The 22197-nt window shown below is 35.1% G+C and overlaps 1 protein-coding gene across 1 annotated transcript in view; it reads right to left on the bottom strand.

The window, feature by feature from the left end:
• The window catches only part of POLQ (DNA polymerase theta), a 119795-nt gene that overhangs the window by 58496 nt on the left and 39102 nt on the right, over nt 1–22197 (bottom strand). The window contains exons 13-18 of the mRNA XM_008516178.2: nt 19481–19623; nt 17595–17799; nt 17111–17253; nt 10030–10223; nt 8992–9116; nt 7181–7424 (exon numbers count right to left, since the gene is read on the bottom strand). Of these exons, the coding sequence (XP_008514400.2) occupies nt 7181–7424; nt 8992–9116; nt 10030–10223; nt 17111–17253; nt 17595–17799; nt 19481–19623 (1054 nt within the window). The remainder of the gene's footprint in view (nt 1–7180; nt 7425–8991; nt 9117–10029; nt 10224–17110; nt 17254–17594; nt 17800–19480; nt 19624–22197) is intronic.

The following is a 22197-nucleotide window of genomic DNA, read 5'->3' as shown; positions in this document are numbered from 1 at the left end:
TTTGAGTTAATATATATTTACTGCTGCTTTTAAGCTACTAAGTTTTTAAGTAATTTGTTTCATACAAATAGCTAACTAATATGCCTACTAAAATTATCAAACTTAAAATATATGAAAATGAAATTCAGGGCCTACCTATTTAGAAGAGCAAAAGAATCATAGTCACATCAGAATTCTCAGAAATAGTGTACAAATAGCATTTTCAAAAAACTCAATATAAGAAGGTGTGGACCAAGGATTTGTATCCAGCCAAGATGTTCTCCAAACATTAGGGTTATAGAAAGACATTTTTAAATATGTAAGAACTTGGGGAATTCTATACTATATAAGCCTCCTTGAGGAATCTGCTAGAGGAGAGTTTCCTCTAATCAGGAGATGTCTAGGAATACTTCAGCAATAAGACTGATGGTAAGAATTTGAATAAATAAAAATGTAGATTGTATTAGTCTTCATCCCTACTCTCCACAAGGGTGGGGAGAAGATGGAAAATTAATGTACAAATGTTATCTGTTGAGACAAAGTAGAAATAACGCACTTTAAAAAGAGGAGGAGAAGGGAGAGTGAAAAAGAAAACTAAAGTAAGCTGCTGTCAATGATTGTCGTTCAGGCAGTAGGTAGGAATTACAGGACACTATTAAAATTTTCAAGAACCAGATTATAAAAAGTACAAAAGTATTCACTAGAACAAAAACATACACCTTTCTAAATTTAAAAAAAAAACACCAAAAAGTACCCTTAGGTAGAGAAAGAAACATAGCAAACATCACATAATACACATAATCCTAAAATAATTTGAGAGAACTGAAACCAAACACATTAGTCATACTGATAAATGTGAATGGGATTAAGTCATCTATTAAAAGAAAAAGATTTTCAATTTGGTTCAGAAAGCAAAACTCAACATGATACACAAAAAGCATATCTAAAACAAAGTGATTTCAAAAAGCTAAAAATAAAGGCATGGACAACGTTAATACCTATGCAGAGGGAAACAAGAAGAAAGCAGTGAGGGATATTTCACACTAAATGTAATGCTGAAAACCACAATCACAATAAAGATAACATTATCAATCAGTCATATTTACAATGAATATTTATACACCAAATAACAAGCGACCACTTTTATGAAGCAAACACTACAAGAGACACAAGGAGACAGAGAAGTGTACTAACAATTAGCAGACTTTAATAAACCACTCTAGTTAAAAGACAGATGAAGTGTTGGCAGGCGGTATAATGAAGAATAAAGAAGAGTTAATGAACATTATAAGGTAGACTTTATGAATATATTTTAAACATTTTACCTTTATAATAGAGAATACATTTAGTTTGTATTGATCGTATATTAGGTCACAAAACATCAGTGTGTTCCATAAAGTACAAATGTTAGAAACAACACTCAGATTACAGTGCAATAAAACTAGAAATTATTAACAAAATTAAAAAACCAAAAATCATATCCACCTGGGCAAAGAGGGAATATTAAATAATTTCTAAGAAATAATAAGAAAAACCCTACATATCAGAATCTATGGGTAACATAAAGACCACAGGAAAATTCACAGCACTAAACTAAAAACACATAGAATTTTATTTATCAATGAAAATAAAAAAATAAAAATCAACAAATTAAATTTCTAGTTCAACAAAAAAAATGAGAAAAACAACAAAGTAAAACAAACGAAAGTAGTAGGAAGGAAATAATAAAATTTTAAGAAGGAATTAATGAGGTAAATTATTTTTAAAAAGTAGACCTAAGTAATAAAACAAAATTCTAAAAATTTTTTAATTTACAAAATAGGCAAACCATTAGCTACATTGATCAAGAAAAAAACAGAAAGTAGAAATGTAAAAAATAAATAGTGAGAAGGGAGGAAGAGCCACTGAAATAAAAGAAATATTTAAAACTCCTAAGAGACTCATTTATAGATCTCTATGAAAATATATTTGAAAATCCAGAGGAAATGGATAATCTCCTAGGGAAATACAGATTACCAAAATTGATCCCATTAGAGATAGAAAGCTTAGAGAGACTAATTTTGAAAAAAATAAAATAGACAAAGTGTCCAAGGAACTAATCCCATAAAAAACACTATCGAAGGTGGCATCACAGAGTAATCATATTAAACCTTCAACCACTCCCAAGGCTCCATAAATTATTGCAAAGCACTGAAAATGAAGAAAAACTTCCTAATTCTTTTTCATGAAGCAAGTCTGATACCAAATACTGACAGCAAAACTTGAATAAAGATAGTGCAAAAAACATACACATGAGAAAACTATAGGCCATCTTTTCTTTTTTTTATTTTTGGTGAGGAAGATTCACCCTGAGCTAACATCTGTTGGCAATCTCCCTCTTTTTCTGCTTGAGGAAGTTCAGCCCTGAGCTAACATCTGTGCCAATCTTCCTCTATTTTGTATGTGGGATGCCTCCACAGCATGGCTGATGAGTGGAGAAGGTCTGTGCCTGGGATCTGAACCGACAAACTCAGGCCACCAAAGCAGAGCACATGGAACTTTAACCACTCAGCCATGGGGCCAGCCCCTAGACCAATATTATTTATGAATAACAATGCAAAATTAAACTATATTAAATATTAGCAAACAGAATCCAATGTCATATAAAAAAAATAATATACTATGACCAAGCAAAATTTATTCTGGAAGATAAGATAGATTCAATATTAGGAAATCTATCAACCTAATACACCATGCTAATAGATGTAAGGTTCAAAAACACCTATGATTATGTCCACAGATGCTGAAAAAGCTTTTGACAAAATTCAATATTCATTCCTGATAAAAATATTCAAGAAAATTGCAATTAATGGACATTTTCTTTAAGTGATAAAATATATATACACTATAGTCCTGAAGCCAGTATCTTCCTTGGGTAACACCAGAGGCATTTCCACTAAGATCACAAACAAAGCAAAAATGCCTACTATCCCAATTACCACTACCTATTAGAGGTACTAGCTAATTGAATTAGACAAGAGAAATCAATTACAAGCTTAAAAATTGTTAAGGAAGAAGTAAAATATCTCTATTTGCAGATGATATGACAATACACCTGGAAAATCCTAGAGAATCAATGATAAAAGTAATTCAAACAATAAAGAATTCAAAAAATAGCAAGATAAAAGTATCCAAAAATCAATAGCCTTCATATACTCAAATAATAACCATGAAGAAGATATCAGAGAAAAGAGCCATCTATTAAAATAACAATAAAGATTAAAGAGGAATAAATTTAACAAGAAATGTACAAAACTTATATGAGGAAAACTTTAAAACTCCTGAAAACCTATATGAGGATATCTTTTTAAAACTCCAGAAAATCACAAAGACTAGATCAAATGCATTATTACCTATCCTTGCATAGGTTGACTCAACATTATGAAGATGTCAGTTCTAACTGAAATTTCAATCCAATCTGAATAAAATATCAATAAGCAGTTTAAATTTCATAAGGGCCAATATGCAAGAATAGCCAGGGAAATTTGAAAAACTATGAGAGGTAACTTGCCCTACCAGTTATTAAAACATATATAAAGCCTTTATCATTAAGACCATGGTACTGGTTCATAAACTGACTAAAAGAACACTAAATAGAATAGAAAATGCAGAAATACACCTAATTAAACATGTGGATATTTAGTATATGATGAAGGTGGCATCTCAAATCACTGAGACAAAGATAAACTTTTTTATAAATGGGAGCTATTGGGAAAAAGATAAAATTAGACCCAGACTTCATACGATACAGAAAATTAAATCCTAAACGTATCAGGAATCTAAATGCAAACTCAAAAATACTAGAAGAAAACATGTAAATTCTTTAATCTCAGTGTAGGGAAAAGCTTTCTAACTATGACAATTCAGAAGCAAAAAAAGAAAAGACTGATAAAATATAAATCAATAGAAAAATAATAAAAATTCTGCATGGAAAAACAATGCAACAAGAGTCAAAAGACAATTTATAAGTTTTGAGAAAATAGTTGCAATACACATATTAAATAAAAGGCTAAGAACTCTAATCAATTTAAAAAAGAGAAGATTCTTTAATAAAGAGAGGGAAAAGACCAAAACCCAGTAAAACACAAGAAAAAGATATAGCCAGATAATTCACAAAGATATTAAAAAAGTGATCCTGAAGCATATGAAAAGATACTCCCTATTATTCACAATCAGAGAAATGCGCATTAAAACCTTACTGAGATACAATTTCTCATCTATCAGACCAGTAAAATGAAAACCTCTAACAGCAATTCTGTTGGCAAGGCTGTGGGGTATACAGACTAGTGAGAATGCATCTTGGTACGATCCTTCTGCAGGGCAATTGGGAATCTAATAAAGCTACATATGCACTTACCGTTTGAAATCCCATGTCTAATAATTTACTCTGAAGAAACATCACCAACAACATGAAAATACATATGCACAAGGTAATTCATTACAGCTTGTTGGTAACGGCAAACTGAAACAATCCAAACACTAGCTGAGTTTTCTGGCTCTTATGCACCAAATGTTAAAAAGAAAGGGTGGCCAGGTGCTGGATACACCAGTTCCTATTTAGAAAATTAACAGTAATACAATACTATACTGAATCTACACACCTTACTCAAATTTCACCAGTTGTTCCACTCATGTCCTTTTTCTAATCCAATCTAGAATAAAGTGGTGCATTTAGTTGTCTCTTTATCTTCCTTTAATTAGAAATCCTCCTTGGTGTTTGTTTTTCATGATCTTGATATTTTTGAAGAGTACTAGCCAATTATTTTGTAGAATGTCTCCCAATTTAGGTTTGTCTGATGTTTCCTTATGACTAAATACATATTACACATTTTTGATCAGAATACTCCAGGAAGAATGTTGTGTCTTTCTCAGTGTCACATGAGGTAGGCACATGATGTTGATTTGTCCTATTACTGATGTCACTAATTTTGATCAATAAAGTTCTGGACTTTCAAAAGAGGCCTAGTCATGGCAATAACAGCCTTAGCATAACACAGAAGTAATTCCAAAATGTGTTAACAAACACCTTTTTCCCAATTAAAATTTTTTTAAATGTCTACTGCCTTCAGATGACTCCCTAGAAGGGTCAAGTATGATGTCTAGCATGTTATCAGGGAAATACTTCCACATCTGAATTTTTTTACCTCAGGAACTATCAATACATACTTCTGAGCAAGTATGAACATATCCAAAGATTCTGTGAAAACAGAGGCTCCAGAGGAGATAACATCTTTATAAGTAGGTTTCTTGGGTTCTTTTTTTTTTGCTATACTATCTATTTTTCAACTTTTCTGTAGATTTTGTTTTTCAATTGAAATATTTGAGATAATTGTGGATTCGCATGCATTGCAAGAAATAATATGGAGATATCCCATTTACACTTTAACCAGTTTTCCCTAATGGTAACATTAGGCAAAACTATAGTCTAATATAACAACCAAGATATTGATAATGATACAATCCACCAGTCTTATTCCTTATTCAGATTTCCTCACTTTTACTTGCACTCATTTGTGTGCGTGTGTGCAGAGTTAGTTCTTTGTGTGCACAAATTTAGTGCTTTACAATTTTATTACACGTGTAGGTTTGTGTATCCACCACCACAGTCAAGATGCTGAACAGTTCCACTACCACAAGGATCCTTGTTGCCCTTTTGTAACTACATCCACATCCATCCTCCCTCCCCCACCATCCCTAATCCCTGGCAACCATCAATCTTGTCACTGAAAAAATTTTATGTAAGTGGAAGCATATGTAATATTTTGAGATTGACTTTTTTCACTCAGCATAATTCCCTGGAGATATATCCAAATTGGTGTGTGTGTCAATAGTTCGTTCTTTTTTATTGTTGAGTAGTATCCCATGATATGTAGGTACTGCACTTTGTTTAACCATTCATCTGTTGATGGACATCTAAACTAATTCCAGTGTTTGGCTATGACAAACAAAGCTGCTATGAACATTCGTGTACAGGTTTGCTTGTGAACATAAGTTTTTATTTCTTTGGGATAAATGCCCAAGAATTGAATTGCTGGGTTGTATGCTTATAAGTAGGTTTTAAAGCATACTCTAGGTAGACTTCAGCCGGAGGCACACCCCAAAGTGACAAAATCGCACACCAGTTGCTCTTCTGGTCTAGGGTCACAGGGGTGGCCCTGCCTCCACAGCTCCACTGGGGCACTGCACTAGTACGGACTCCACAGTGGCCTACTACTATGGCAGTTTTCTGCCTGGGCTGCATGCCTAAAGCTCCAGGTGATTCTATCCTTAAAAATCCAGGTAGAGATGGCCATGCCTCCACAGCTATGCTGGATGTAGCACATGCTACATCAGGGCCCACTGAAGCCATACCTAGGGTGGCTGCAGAATGCACAGGGCAGAGCCCATGATATGAGGTGGTGCTGGGCAGCAAGGCCCCTCATTTGACTACCCTCCATCTCTTCCCACACATATTACAAGTTTCAGAGCCTGTGTCAGGCCTAAACTGAGTGGGAAGGAAGAAGAACTGAACCGGAAACCAGACTGATTTTTAAATTTAGAACAAAATTTTAATACCTGAAAATAAAACTGTTAGTATCTGAAAGTGCCTAAATAGCTACAGGATCTGGCTGAGATTTCATATAAGAGTCTGTTCAAAGAACAGTGGTTGAAAAAATAATTAAGCTATTCCTTGATTATATGCTGAATCCAGCCCATTCAATGAATTGTTTACACACATACACACACACACATACACACACACACAATAGTCAAGGAATACTCTTCACACAAATTGTTTTGAGGGACTAGTGTTCCAAAGAACATTCAAGAGGAGTACATTTTAAAGTGCTCTGGTCTAAAGGAAGTCTAAGATGAGCCCTGGATATACACTGAAAATAAAAATCCATTAAAGCAGAAAGCATTGGTAATTTACCTTCACTCGTCTTTCTAGGAGAGAATTATGATACTGTTAGAAGTGTCTTTTAAGGCATGAAATATTTTTAAAATATACAAAATAGAAAGCAATCCCAAAAGGAGAAAAAGCAGCCACACTTTCTTCTACTTACACCAAGTATGTCATGATATTATCTAAGAGAAAAACATTGTAATACATTATCTATTATTTACAAATTGACCTTATTTTTCATTTAATAACCCTATGTAGACAGGGGGACTTTGTTACCTTTTAAAAGGCGCAGCATTTTTCAAAACAGTCTCCACCTCAGCAATATTTGCTCTGGCAAGATCTGCCACAGTAAGAAAACCGGAAGCATAGAGGAACCTGGCTCGCTGTGCATTAAGTAGGGACACTCGGATGAGGTCACACAGCTCCCTCTGGATGCCGAATGTAAGACGCTTCTGAAACTGGGAAAGTAGCAGTTCCATGTTGTGCCAGCCCAGGCGGTTGGAAAATACTGTAATCATCCCTAGAATATTCACAGAATATTTACTGAATTAAAAACTCTTTATAGACCAATTCTCTATTTCTTTAGATGCACTTTTGTTTCACTGTTTTTCTATTTCCTGCTGAACTGTAAAAGTTTAACAGACCCAAGGTGTAACTGAACAGGAGAGCAGATAAATAAGGGCCCAGCTAATCAACGAATAAATATGCTAAACACATTAAATATCATCTCATGTATTCTTAGTCACAAACTTGACATTTGAAAAAACTGAGGCAGAGCACATAAACACAAACAAAAAGCCTTCACCCTAGTTCATTCCTCTCTCTCACCCTCCTTTCCTTTCTTTTTTAGGAGAGAACTCTTAAAACAGGTGAGGGACTCTTTCCACCTAGAGGAAAACAAGAGAGCTGATTTAAATATTCAAATGCTGAGAGGATTACAAAAACTGAAGCTCCCATTGATAATTTCTTCAAAGAAAAGTTACCCAGCTCAATAGCTATACCTTTTTTTTTTTCAAAGACTGGCCCTGGACTAACATCTGTTGCCAATGTTCTTTTCTTCTTCTTCTTCTTTTCCCCAAAGCCCCCCAGTACATAGTTGTATATTCAAGTTGTAGGTCCTTCTGATTCTGGTATGTGGGACACCATCTCGGCATGGCTTGATGAATGGTGCTAGGTCCAAGCCAGGATCCAAACCAGCAAAACCCTGGGCTGCTTAAGCAGAGCGCGCGAACTTAATCACTTGGCCACGGGGCCAGCCCCTACACCTTCTTGAAGTAAAGAGGCCAAGGCAGTCAAGTGCCAAGTCATTAAGAAAATCATTTCCCTATGAGAATATTAACCCTAGAGGCAATCCGAGATCTTTGATGCCAGTAAGTTAAAGGGTGAGTCTCTCCCTTCTTATCATTCTCTCCCTTCCTCTTTCCCTCAGTACTCTATCATATATGCACACAATTTCACAATGAAACCTCTTACATATATAAATACACACACTCTCCAGCAGCCTAAGGTTTCTTTCCTAAGGGCTTGTAAGGATTTCTTGGTAAAATCAGACTCAGAACTTCCCTGTTTGCCTAGCTTAGAAGATATGGGTTTAATTTTATTAAGGCAGATGAGCGTTTCCTTAGAGAAGAGATAATATTTACAGCATTCAGACAGAAGTCCAGAAATCCCTCTCTATTTACCGTCCTCCTCCTCAATAACAAGTATTAATTAGTAACTTGATGAGAAAAGGGAAACCATTGGGAACTTTGTGTGTTTCTTCTTGCAATGGGGGGAAAAAAAGAAGAAGAAGAAGAAGGAGAAAAAAAACAGAAAGAAGAGAGATGGTCAGCAGTTGCTAAGGAATGGAATGGGACTAAGGTGGAGACACTCAGCTAGCTGCCAGTCTTCCATAGCAGGGTAACGGAACCCAGAGGAGCCACTGTTTTAGGTATTCTGATGATGACAAGAACTATACAAAATTATAGCTTGACATGATGCCCTCATTTTCAGAGAAGCTACAATAAAATGGAATTTGAAAAACAGTAATCTTAACTTGACCTCAAACCAGATTCTTAAATAAATGTGGAAACCCTTGTTTAACTGACCTGCATACACAGCAGCCGACTGTTGTAAAGATTGAATCTGTCCACGATTGCATCCATATTTCTGATTAATTTCCTTTAAGGGAACTTCACTGATTAAATCCAATAGCACAAGACTGGTAAAAAACCTGGAAAGTAAATCACCAAAAAGTATGGTACGACATCACTTATGTCTACTATGAAAGTACAATGTATGTTGTGAAACAAGTAAGAACCAAAAAGGCAAGAAAGGGTTTATACACTCTAAGAAAATACCTAGTAGGATATAGGAGTAGTGGACAAAGACTAAGATCTTTGTTTCTAAAGTAAGTTCTGACATAAATTAGTACTATAGCAAAGAACCAAAATCTGTATAACAAAAAGATTTCCTCTATATTCCAATACTGCTAACTAATTTCAAAGACTTGAAGGTTCAAGAAATGTGATGGCACAAAAACTTTAAAGAACTCTTCATACACAATTATATGATCATGAACTATTTCAATAAAATGACAGAATTTGATTATAAAAACCAGTGTTGATCTAAAAGGCAATAGTGCTACAAATAATTCAAGTATATAAATCCCCATAAAATTTAAACTTGACTGTGTTGTAAATAACATACTAGAAACTAATGCTTTAAAAAATAATAATTTTATTCTATTTTAAAGACGCTAAAAGCCTGTGCAATTTCCCCATCTGATTCTTTTAATTGGCTCTTCCCTTCTGGTAATGAATCATTTCTAAGGATGATACAAAACATATTCTCAAATGAAGCCACATTAAGCTGGGGGTTCTGATTCACACCTTCTTTAAGGAAAGGAAGTAATTAAATGTTCTACTTCAAAAGGTCTTCATATATAATGGTTTCTAAACTACAAGCTGCAAGGAAGAAACTAAAATATCAATAAATTCAGTAAACACGGGAAATTGAAAATTTTTACTATACTCAGGCAAAACTTTTATTTTAATGATAATTAAAGTGATTACAATTAACTGGCTATCTATTGTATATTCAATACTGTGTTAAATACTAGATAGTCCAAGCTCCTTCACACCTACCTTTTATGGATGGCCATTTGTCGGTGCTGTCTCTCAGTTCTGGCTACCACTTTTCCCTTCACACAGCGAGCCAAGAATCCCTCTTCAACTCCCACTAGCTCTGCCACTCGTTTCATAGAAGTTGGCAACTTCTCCCATAAACAGAAAAATCGATACCAATCAATAGTAGTCCAATCCTCAAACATAGGTGTAACCTAAAGGAAAGAAGCATCATTCATTAGCTAAAACTATTGCACTACAAAAGGAACAAAATTGTAACTGTAAACTTCATATTAAAAACAAAGTCTTCAATACTTGGAAAAATTTCTGAATGTGATAATACCTCATTTTTATGGAAACTTCATTTATTCACAACTCATGGCCAAGAGAAAAGGAAAAGAGATCACTAAGTGTACAAACTGGATTTTAAAGAATCTAAGAACTTTACTCACAGACACTTTTAATCTCAATATCATAATGCTAAGTACAATCTTAAATATTTTGTATGATTTCCAAGAAAGAATCAGGAAAATAGAAAGAGAAGGGAGGGAAAGGGGGAATAAATATTCACAGTTGATACAATATATTATCTAAAAAGTTCAGGATTCAACAACAAAAAAACTCTGAGACATGAAAAAAGCCAGGAAAGTGTGTCCCAAACACAGGGGGAAAAAAACGGGCAAAAGAAACACCTTTGAGAGGTTCCAGATGTTGGAAATATCAGACAAAGACTTCAAAGCAGACATTATAGATATGGTCAAAGAACACAAGAAAACCGTGCTTAATGAAGTAAAGGAAGGTCTGATGACCATGTCTCATCAAGTAGAGAAAACGAGTAAAGAGAAAGAAATTATTAAAAAAAAAACTGAAATGGAAATTCTGGAGTTGAAAAGTATAAGAACTGAAATGAATAACTCACTGTTGATTTCAACAGAAGATGCAAGCTGGCAGAAGAAAAGAACAGCAAACATGAAGGTAGATCAATAGAGATTATGTAATCTGAGAGGGGAGAAAAAAGGAGGAAAATTAACAGAGCCTCAGAGAAATATGGGAAGTATTAAGTACACCAACATATGCATAATAAAAGTACCAGAAGAATATAGAAAGGCACAGAAAAAACAGTTTAAGAAATTATGGCTAAAAACTTCCCAAATTTGATGAAAATCATTAGTTTATATATCCAAGAGACTAAGTGAACTTCAAATAATCAGATAAATTCAAAATGATCCACACTCACATGCATCATAGTCAAATGCAAAAAACCAAAAAAGAGAAAAATCTTGGAAGCAGAAAAAGAAAAACAACCACCATACACAAAGGAAACCCAATAAGATTAAGAGCTGACTTCCCATCAAAAACAATGGAGGCCAGAATGCAGTGAAATGACATATTCAAACTGCTGAAAGAAAAACAAATTGTCAATCAGGAATCTTATTTTCTAAAAGAAAGGTATAACACTAACATTCCTAGATAAACAAAAACCAGAAAATGTGTTGCTAGCAGATTTGCCTTACAAGAAACACTAAAGAAAGCTCTTCAGGTTGATAGAAAGTGACCTAAAACAGTATTTTAATTCCACAAGCACAAAAAAGAGTGCCAACAAAGGTAATTAAGCGGGTACTTATAAAAACGGTTCTATTGCATATTTCCCTCCTTTCTTCTCTTGACTAATTTAAAAAGCAACTGTCTAAAACAATATGTATATAACATATAAAAATACAATATGTTGACAATAATAGCCCAAATAATAAGAGATAATAACTAAAATCCATAGGAACAAACAAAGAAAAACATAAATCTAAAATAAGAATGTTAATGTAACAAACTCTATAAGCATAACATTTGCTCTCCTTCTCTTAGCTTATTTAAAAACATAAAATAACAATTATAAAAATGTATTGTTGGGTTTGTAACACATATAGATGTAACATGTATAACAGTAACAGCACAAAAAAAAGGAACAGGAATAAAGCTATACAAGAATAATGTTTCTATATCTCACTGAAATTAAGTTAGTATAAGTTTTAAGCTGTATATGGTAACCTCTTCAGTAACCCCATGGAAAATAACTCCAAAAAATATAAATAAAAATTTATTAAAGAAATTAAAATATTATACTAGAAAATATTCACTTAATTCAAAAGAAATCAGTAAAAGAAGTACAGGGGAACAAAAGAGACATGAGATATATAGAAAATAAAAAGATAAAATGTGGAAGATGTAAATCCAACTATATCAATAATAACATTAAATGTGAATGGCTTAAATAATATAATCAAAGGCAGATACTGACAGACTGGATAAAAAACAGAATCTCCAGAATCTCTACTATATGATGTCTATAAGAGATACACTATAGATTCAAAAATATAAATGGTCAAAAGTAAAAGGAAGGAAAATACATGTAAACCAGAACCATAACAAAGTCAGAGTGGCTATACTAATAGATAAAGCAGACTTTTCAAAAAATGTTAAGAGATCAGCGCAACATTATATAATGATAAAAGGCTCAATCCATCAAGTAGATATAACAAATGAAAATATATTCATGGCCCCAAAATACATGAACAGAACTTGACAGAAATGAAGAGAGAAACAGACAATTCAAAAATAATCATTGAAGACTTAAATACTCCCACTTTCAACAATGGATAGAACTAAGCAGAAGATCAACAGAAGACTAAACAACACTATAAATCAACTAGACCTAACAGACATCTATAGAACTCCACCCAACAGCAGAATGCCATTCTCCTAGAGCTCACATGGAACACAATCTCCAGGATGGACCACACACGACACAATAAAACAAGCCTCAATAAATGTAAAAGGACTGAAAGCACATAAAGTATATTTTCTGACAGTGGAATGAAATTAGCAATAAATAACAAAAAATTTTGGAAGTTCACAATCCCAGAATTAAAGACGACACTACTAAATAACAACGGGTCAGAGAAGAAATTACAATAGAAATTACAAAGACCTTGAAATGAATGCAAATGAAAATACAACATACCAAAACTTATGGGATATGGTGAAAGAATTGCTTTGAGGGAAATTTGTGGCTATAAATGCCTATATTAAAAAAGAAGAAAGATCTCAAATCAATAAGCTAATCTTCTACTTTACAACACTGTAAATAGAAGGGCAAAAAGTAAACCCAAAGCAAGAAGGAAGAAAATAATAAAGAGCAGAAATCAGTGAAATGAAGAACAAAAAATCATACAGAAAGTCAACTAAACCAAAATAGGTTCTGTTAAATGGTAAACTGAACTGGAAGTCTTAGCCAGAGTAATAGGCAAGAAAAAGGAATAAAAGGGATCCAAATTGGAAAGGAAGAAGTGAAACTGTCACTATTTGCAGATGACATGATTTTACATATAGAAAACCCTGAAGAATCCACCAAAAAACCTTTAGAAATAATAAACAAACATGGTCAAGTTGAAGGATACAAAATCAACATACAAAAATCAGTTGCGTTTTTATACACTAACAACGAAGTAGCAGAAAGAGAAATTAAGAATACAACCCCATTTACAATTTCAACAAAAAGAATAAAATATCCAGGAATTAACTTAACCAAAAAGGTGAAAGACCTGTCCACTGAAAACTGTAAAACACTGTTGAAAGAAATCGAAGACACAAAGAAATGGAAAGATATTCCATGCTCTTAGATTGGAAGAATTAACATAATTAAAATGTCCATACTTCCTAAAGCAATCTACAGATTCAGTGCAATCTCTATCAAAGTTCCAACAACAATTTTTCACAGAAATAGAACAAAGAATCCTAAAATTTATATAGAAGAAAAGACCCCAAATAGCCAAAGGAACGTTGACCAACATCTCCCCCTGGCTCCCATACCCAGACCCTGGCAACCGCCATTCTACTGTTTCTGAGTTTGACTTTTTCAGATTCCACATATGAGTGATACCATACAATATTTGTCTTTCTCTGGCTGGCTTATTACACTTAACATAATGCCCTCTGGCTTAATCCATGTTGTCATAAATGGCAAGATTTCCTTCTTTTTTATGGCTGAATGATGTTCCATTGTATATATAGCTGTAACATCCTATTTTAAGCTGATAACTTCGATTGGATACAAAAACTCTACTTTTACTTCTCTACCTTCTCACATTTTAGGTCACTGATGTTAACAATTTACATCTTTTTATATTGTGTATCCATTAACAAATTACTGTAGTTTCAGTTATTTTTAATACGTTTGACGTTAACTTTTGTATAGAGTTAAAAGTGATTTACACACCACCATTACATTCAGAATTCTGCATGACTATAAAAATACCTTTACCAGTGAGTTTTGTACATTCATATGTTTTTTATATTGTTAATTAACATCCTTTCATTTCAGCTTAAAGAATTCCTTTTAGCATTTCTTATAATGCTCATCTAGTGATGATGAACTTGCTTTGCTTTCATTTGGTAAAGTCTTTATCTCTCCTTCATTTCTGAAGGACAGCGTTGCCAAGTATAGTATTCTTGGTTGGCAGTTTTTTCTTTCTGTATTTTGAATATATCATACCATTCTATCCAGGCTTGCAAAGTTTCTCCTGAGAAATCCACTGAAAGCCTTATGAGGATTTCCTTTTTTAGGAAGGAATGGGTTTCCTTTATGACGAGCCTCTCTTCCCTTGCTACTTTCAAAATTCTCTGATTCTTTGATTTTTGACAATTTGATAATAATGTGTCTCAGTGAAGTCCTCTTTGAACTATTTGAGGTCCCTTTAGCTTCATGTTCCTAGATGTCCATATCTCTCCCCATATTTGGGAGGTCTTCAGCCATTATTTCATTAAACAGACTTTCTGCCATTTTCTTTCTCTTCCCATCATGGACTTCAATAATGCATATACTATTTCTCTTTATGGTGTTCAATAAGTCTAATAGGTTTTTCTCACTCTTTTTCATTCTTTTGTTGTTGTTGTTCCTCTGAATGTATAATTTCAAATGACCTATCTTTGAGTTCACTGATTCTTTCTTCTGCTTGATTGAGTCTGCTTTTGAAGCTGTTGAATTTTTCAGATCAGTCATTGTATTCTTCAGCTCTGGGATTTCTATTTGTTTGTCTGTTTGTTTTTAATGGTTTCTGTTTCTTTGCTAAACTTCTCATTCTGTTCATGGACTGTTGTCCTAACATTGTTTAGTTGCCTCTCTGTTTTCCTGAATAACTTTCATTAAGAGAATTATTCTAAATTCTTGGCCAGCCAGTTCATAGATCTCCATTTCTTTAGGTTTAGTTATCAGAGCTTTATTAGTTTCTTTTATGGTGTCATGTTGCCCTGATTTGTCATTATTCTCGTATACTTGTGTTGATGTCTGTGCATTTGAGGAAGCAGTCACCTCTTATAGTCTTTATAGGTTTGCTTCAGCAGGGAAAGACCTTCACTACTCAGCCTAGCCTGGAGTTCTCCAAGGGCCAGCTGGTAAAGTCCACAGAAGGGCAGGCAGGGCTTGCTGCCAGGGTCTTTGGTTGGGTGGGGCCACTTCCTCAGCTCTGCATTCAGACCAAACTGCTGCCTGGGCTGCCTGGTCAGGTGGGACTGCCACCTGGGCTCCACAGACACATGTGGCTGATGGCCAGGCTCCATAGTCAGGTGGACTCACTGGCTGAACTCTGTGGTTGGGTGGGGGCCACTGCTTGGGCTCTCTGGTCAGGCAGGACCACAGACTGTACTCCCTGACCAGGTGGTGCTGCTAGTGACTCCATATTCAGGTGTGGCCAGAGGCTGTGCTCCACACTTGGGTGGGACTATTGGATGAACTCTGTGATCGTGTAGTATTCCAGGCTGTGCTCTACAGTCAGGCTCCCTGGTTGAGCAGGGCCACAGGCTTTGCTCAATTTGCTTCCTGGCCAGATGGGGCAGTCAGTCTGGCACCACAGGCAGGTGGAACCGCTTGCTGGGCTCTCTGCTTGGGTGAAGTGGCTGGAAAAGATGTAGTGCCACCACCATAATCCACAAACTAATCACTGTGAGTTCCACCCCTCTTATCTGTTCCTAGCTGGTCTCAGGTGGTCCAGCCTTGCCTATTCCCTCAGTGTTTCCATGAGGTGAGGGAGAAGTGGACCTCCTTGGGAACTCCTGGAATGCTAGTGAAGCTGGATGTCTGCCTTGGGCTCTCTTTTTCATACTGGAGAAACTGTAGGCCCAGGGCATCCCTCTCAGTGTGGCACTGTGCTGGCTTGGGGGAAGGGCAATGCAGTCAAAGTGGAACCACTGCTCTTAGCCTTCTAATGTGCCTTTTCTTAGCTTTTGTGCTCCAAGAGAGTGTTTCAACCTCACTATGAGGTTCTGGGATTTTTAGAAAGGTGTTCTTGTCTGTGATTAGTTGCTAATCTGTATTTTTGTGATGAGGACAGAGCCAGGGACCTCCTATTCCACCATCTTGCTTACCTCACTCCCCACACCTGCTCTTAACTGACAAAATAAAGTATTTCCGCCCAGGTTCTTGCCAAAGAACATGATCTCAAATTCTATTTTATCTAATCCTTACCAAAATCTTTGTTATAAGAAATAATATTTATAAAAGATTGTCTTTTATAAAGTTCTTTATTGCATTCATTATAGAGATTATATCAAGAATATAAGTCTCGTCATGTCTTTTTAGGACTAAATTTCTCTTAGGCAATAAAATGCAGTGCTTTTCCCAACTTTTTTGTTTTTTATCTTATGAATTTTTACTGTAGTTGCTAGAAAGCCCAGGACCAAAGTTGGCCATGGCAATTTACATGACTAAATGGCATGCAAGTGTATGTACCAACTTTTGCTTGAGTTTTACATTATGATCTTATCTTTAATTTCCTGATAGCTCATTGTCCTTTGCTGTTCTCATGTATACTGTAAAATACGTTTTTTATAAATCACTTCAAATCCTTTTTGAAAGGAAGCTGGATAAAATAGATAAGTAGGCAAATAGATTAAAAGGTCACTAGAAAATTTGGCTTATTACTTTACAACAATTCTCTTCTTACTTCTTTTTCTCTACTCCCGCTACTAGCCTAGTCAAGGAAAACAGACAAGATGTTCCCTTAGGGGATCTTCAATGCTCAGGATTCACAATAGTGAAAAAAACAGAACTTACCAGATAGACAATATGCAGATCATTCTCTAAAACAAAGCCCTTCATTGCTCTTTGAAGGTCAGCAAAAATATCTAAAGTATCAGTTGGAGCAAGTGAAGAAGAAAGAGTTGCCGAACCAAGATGTGTTGGATGATATACCTTTCCTGGTTTGGAGGTGGGAGTAGGAAAATAAAAGACAAAACGTTAAAAGTAAAACAAAACACTGTCTTTCCATGTTCTGTAATTAACCTTTTAGGCTCTGAGGAATTTTACAAACAGAATCTTGCCCAATGCACAGATACTTATGAGCAGGCTCTATGCTAATTGTCTGATGATTACTGAACATAACATTGACTTACTAAAAATGAGTTGACACATTACTTGAAAAATCAGTTTCCTTTTATACTGCCAGAAAAGTCAATTTCCTTTTACTAAGCAGTCTTACATGCTCTAAGCCACTAAAGATGAAAAAGTGAGTACACTGCAACTAAGAAGTCATACTTACCTTCTGTTCTATCACTAGCTTCGGTAATCTGGATGAATTCATTTTCTAGCAGCCACATTACACAGGCCTCAATTGCTCCAAGTTGAAGAGAATCTTGATTTTTCTGAATTCCCTGCTTCCCATCTTTCATACTTGCAGCCAAAAACGTGCAAGAAGCATAAGTCTGCATATCTTGTGATGTACTTGCCACTCCACCAACTATTACCTGATAGAAGAGGTTTGAAATTTTCTGTAACTTTTTAATTAGACATGTAGGCCCTCACGATATAAAAGTAATGAAGTGATTTTATCTTAAAATCTTCTCAGCATCTTAATGTAGAGACTCTTTATTAACTCTTCCATCATCACTCATTATAAATGTAGATAACACCTACTGACAACATGAAAAGTTTTCTTTAAAAGTAGATAAACATTTTCTCATAAATGAAAATAAATAAATTATTATCTATCTGAAATGTGAGAACTAACATCTACAAAGGAGGTATTAATGGCTCATGGTCATGTACCACATCAATTCTTCTCATCTTTCCTTCTGAAATATGCGGGCATATAGGAATGCTAGTACTGAATACTTCCCACCCAGAAGAGTGGTGGAAATAGGTGTAGAAAAAGATGAAGTCAGTCGTGTCTTGTGGATATCATTTTCCTGCAACTAGTCTATTACATATACTAATTTGCTCCTTGCCTTCTTTCATTTAACATATATTGGAAACATGCCAAATCATCCTAACCAGAGCTATCTCATTGTTTTTAATGACCACAAAGCATAGTTTTACCAAGATTTATTTAGTATCAATGGTATTTTGGTTGTTCCCAGTTTTTTCTTATTACCAATAGTGGTATAATAAATATTCTTGTAATTTAATTTGATATAATTTCACAAATACATCCCTAGGTAAAATTCCTAGATGTGAATATGCTAGATAAATGGATAAGTGCATTTTTTTTTAAATCTTAGTAGGTATGGCCAAGTTGCCCTCTAAAAGAGTTTCATCAGTGTATGAGAGTACCTACTTTCTACATCTTTACCAACCCTATGTTATCAATTACTTTGTGGTTTTTTTCCAAACCATGAGCTAAGAGGGAAAAAAAGAGTATGAATACAGATACCAGTACCCCCAGCACTGGTTCTGAAAGCAACAGCAAGGCATGCTGGTATATGAATAGAAAACTTTTCTGGATGAATACATGAAACACTTAAAAGGGGTTACCTTTGAGGACTCTGTGCAGAGGTTTTATTTTTCACTTTGGATCTTTCCATACTGTTTGAAAGTTTTTCTTTTTTTCAGGTGAGGAAGATTAGCTCTGACCTAACATCTGCTGCCAATCTTCCTCTTTTTTTTTCTACCCAAAGCCCAAGTACATAGTTGTATACCCTAGTTGTAAGTCCTTCTAGTTTTCTATGCGGGATGCTGCCACAATATGGCTTGATGAGTGGTGTGTAGGTCTGTACCTAGGATCCAAACCAGCAAATCCCAGGCTGCAAAGCAGAGCATATGAACTTGAGCACTATGACACCGGGCCAGCCCCTGAAACTTTTAATCATGTGTATTTGTAATTTGATTGTATTGTAATGTCAACAGGTATTATCTAGACAGAGAAACTAGGGTCCATTTTTATCAACCTTTTTTAAATTCAGAAAATAAGGACTATCTAAAAAGTTTTTTAAATCTGGCATTTGGTTTTTGATTCACTGTTTTGAAACAGACTGATATAGCCCTAGCTGTATTAAGCTCCAGGAAATCACTATAGAAAAATTCAGACTTGGGAAGGCTACAAATAATCTCCGAAAGAAACACACAGGTAAGATTTTCCATATATTAAAGTTCTACCATTGTATTATAGTAAAAATGGTATAAATGGTAATTTAATGAACTCTTTCTTACCTCCAGAATAGCTCTTATCATGCTCGCAGTTACTTCTTCTCCTTCTCGTCTCCGCAGACAGCTACAAACAGGTTTTAGAGATCCCTGAAGTAGAGCTATGCCTTCTGATTTCTCAGAGTTCTTACAAACTAATATGCTCTCACCTATAACCAAAACACCATACATTTGCAAAATCCCCACACATTTCCATAAGATATCTGCTAAAGAGAATTTAAATTGTCTTACTTGTTTAAAAGGAAATAATAGATGACAGTGGTTGTTATGGTCACAGAATTATCACTAATGTTTTTATTTTCTGAACTTTGCATTGAAGGGGATCAGAATACACCACATCAAATATGCCACTTTGGCATAAACATTATTTTAATCTGAAGGCAATTGGAAAGCAGCAAACACAGAAAGAGCTCTTCACCCTCTCCTTATTTGCCTAGAGGGAGGACATAAATTTCTCTTTGTGAAGGTATTCCCCTTCACATCTCCCACAGCAGGAGAACAATTCTTATCACTGAGAACAGAAAGTCAGCACGAAGATGGGTCTGCACAAACCTTACCAAATAATCCTTAACTTCCATTAGTTTCCAGAATATTTACCTTTCTACAATTTACCACCCCTAGCAGCCAAAATCCCTTTTCCTTTGTATTGTCACTTTTCCACAATTTATCACCCTTTGTTAAAAGGGTATATAAGCCCCCAGCATCTAATCATTTCTTTTGGTCTTTACTTCTTTTCTCTGTAGGCTTCTGTACACATAAAAAATTAAAATATTAACATCCAATAAAATATGTATGCCTTTTCTCCTGTTAATCTGTCATTTTTCAGTTTAATTTGAAGGCACTAGCCATAAAACCTAAGAAGGTAGAGAAAAAGGTTTCTCCCCAACCCCAGAATTAACTATTATTATTGAATAATTAAGTATATAAGAGTAATAGAAGTATTTTGAAAACTAGAAAGGAAAATGCAAATTATTACTATTTATACATGATGATAATATAAATTCAAAAATATTTATGGAGGGGTCGGCCCAGTGGCGCAGCGGTTAAGTGCGCACATTCTGCTTCTCAGCGGCCCAAGGTTCACTGGTTCAAATCCCATGTGCGGACATGGCACCACTTGGCACGCCATGCTGTGGTAGGCATCCCACATATAAAGTAGAGGAAGATGGGCATGGATGTTAGCTCAGGGCCAGTCTTCCTCAGCAAAAAGAGGAGGATTGGCAGTAGTTAGCTCAGAGCTAATCGCCCTCAAAAAAAAAAAAAATATTTACGGATACCTAGAAATTACATTATAACATTCACTAATTAAATGCTTAGGTTATTGTGACAATCAAATGAACAAAAACATGTGCAAGCACTTATAAAGTAAAAACATATACAATTTATACAAACATAAACTATTATTATAATAATTAAGACTAGAGAAAACCATAATCTTTTATTAAAAAATGAATCCAGGGGCTGGCCCCATGGCCAAGTGGTTAAGTTTGCACGCTCCGCTGCAGGCAGCCCAGTGTTTCGTTGGTTCGAATCCTGGGCACGGACATGGCACTGCTTGTCAAGCCACGCTGAGGCGGCGTCCCACGTGCCACAGCTAGAAGGACCCACAATGAAGAATATACAACTATGTACTGCGGGGCTTTGGGGAGAAAAAGGAAAAAAATAAAATCTTAAAAAAAAAATTTGACTTCAAAATTTAAAAAAAAAAAAAAAATGAATCCAATAGTTGGGGAAAGGAAGCAGGTAAATAAGATGTTCAAGAGACAAAATGAAGGCTATTTGCATTAGAGAAAAATAAAAGTGACACTGTGGTGGTATATACTAATCACCCAAGGCAGAGACTAGATACAGATGATGCTTTCCGAACACTGACTGCCAAATTGAGAATCAAAATAGGACAAATATAAGGGACTATAAAATTGATGACCATTGGTTATTCATCCAACATATAATTACAAAAATATAGGGCCATAAAAAAAAACAGGTGAATAAAATATATCACCTGGCTCTTATAGTGACTACAAAATAGCCCAGCTTAAGACAAAAAAATTTACCTAGAAGATGGATCAACTAGCATTAGCAGCAAGGTTAAAGCCACTTTGGGCTGTTTAAACCTCCTCCAGGCTTTGATTCTTCAAGAAAATGGACAACTCTTTTTCAGGATGATCAAGATTTATGAAAATGCCCAAATTGATGCCAGTATACATGTCCAGGTTCCTGCTCGCACCTGTCTGGGGAGGTAGTAACTATACCACAATAGAGAAGTTAATTAGCATCAAATTATTTATTACTAACTATTTAACTTGCAAATCACTATTTCGGCACAAAGCACCATCATCCTACACTGGAAGGTTCCAGGAAATCCACAGAAAGATTAAAGTGTAATCTAAATAAAACATCATGAACTGTCCAGGAAATATTATCATTATTTATAAAATGCATAGAAATTGCAAAGATGCTACACAGTCCAAAAGCATGAACAAGTATTTACATCTTTGTAGTTGATGTAAAACACTATGTTTGCACATTCCCCACTTGCTGGAAGTTCTGAGCAAACCATATGCCATCCTGAAATGGAGCATTATGCAAAGCCAAAATCTCAGAAGCTTCCAGGATCTCAGAAACAAAGTTATTGTGGTATATTTTAGTTTTGTTGGAATGTTATCTGACTTAAGGCTTGATAATTAGCCAGGGCACCAACCTTCCAATTACTCTTCCCCATG

This window comes from Equus przewalskii, chromosome 18 (genome assembly GCF_037783145.1).
Source record: "Equus przewalskii isolate Varuska chromosome 18, EquPr2, whole genome shotgun sequence".
NCBI lineage: Eukaryota > Metazoa > Chordata > Mammalia > Perissodactyla > Equidae > Equus > Equus przewalskii.
The sequence above is the reverse complement of the archived record's forward strand: the minus strand, read 5'-3'. Positions and strand labels throughout refer to the sequence as shown.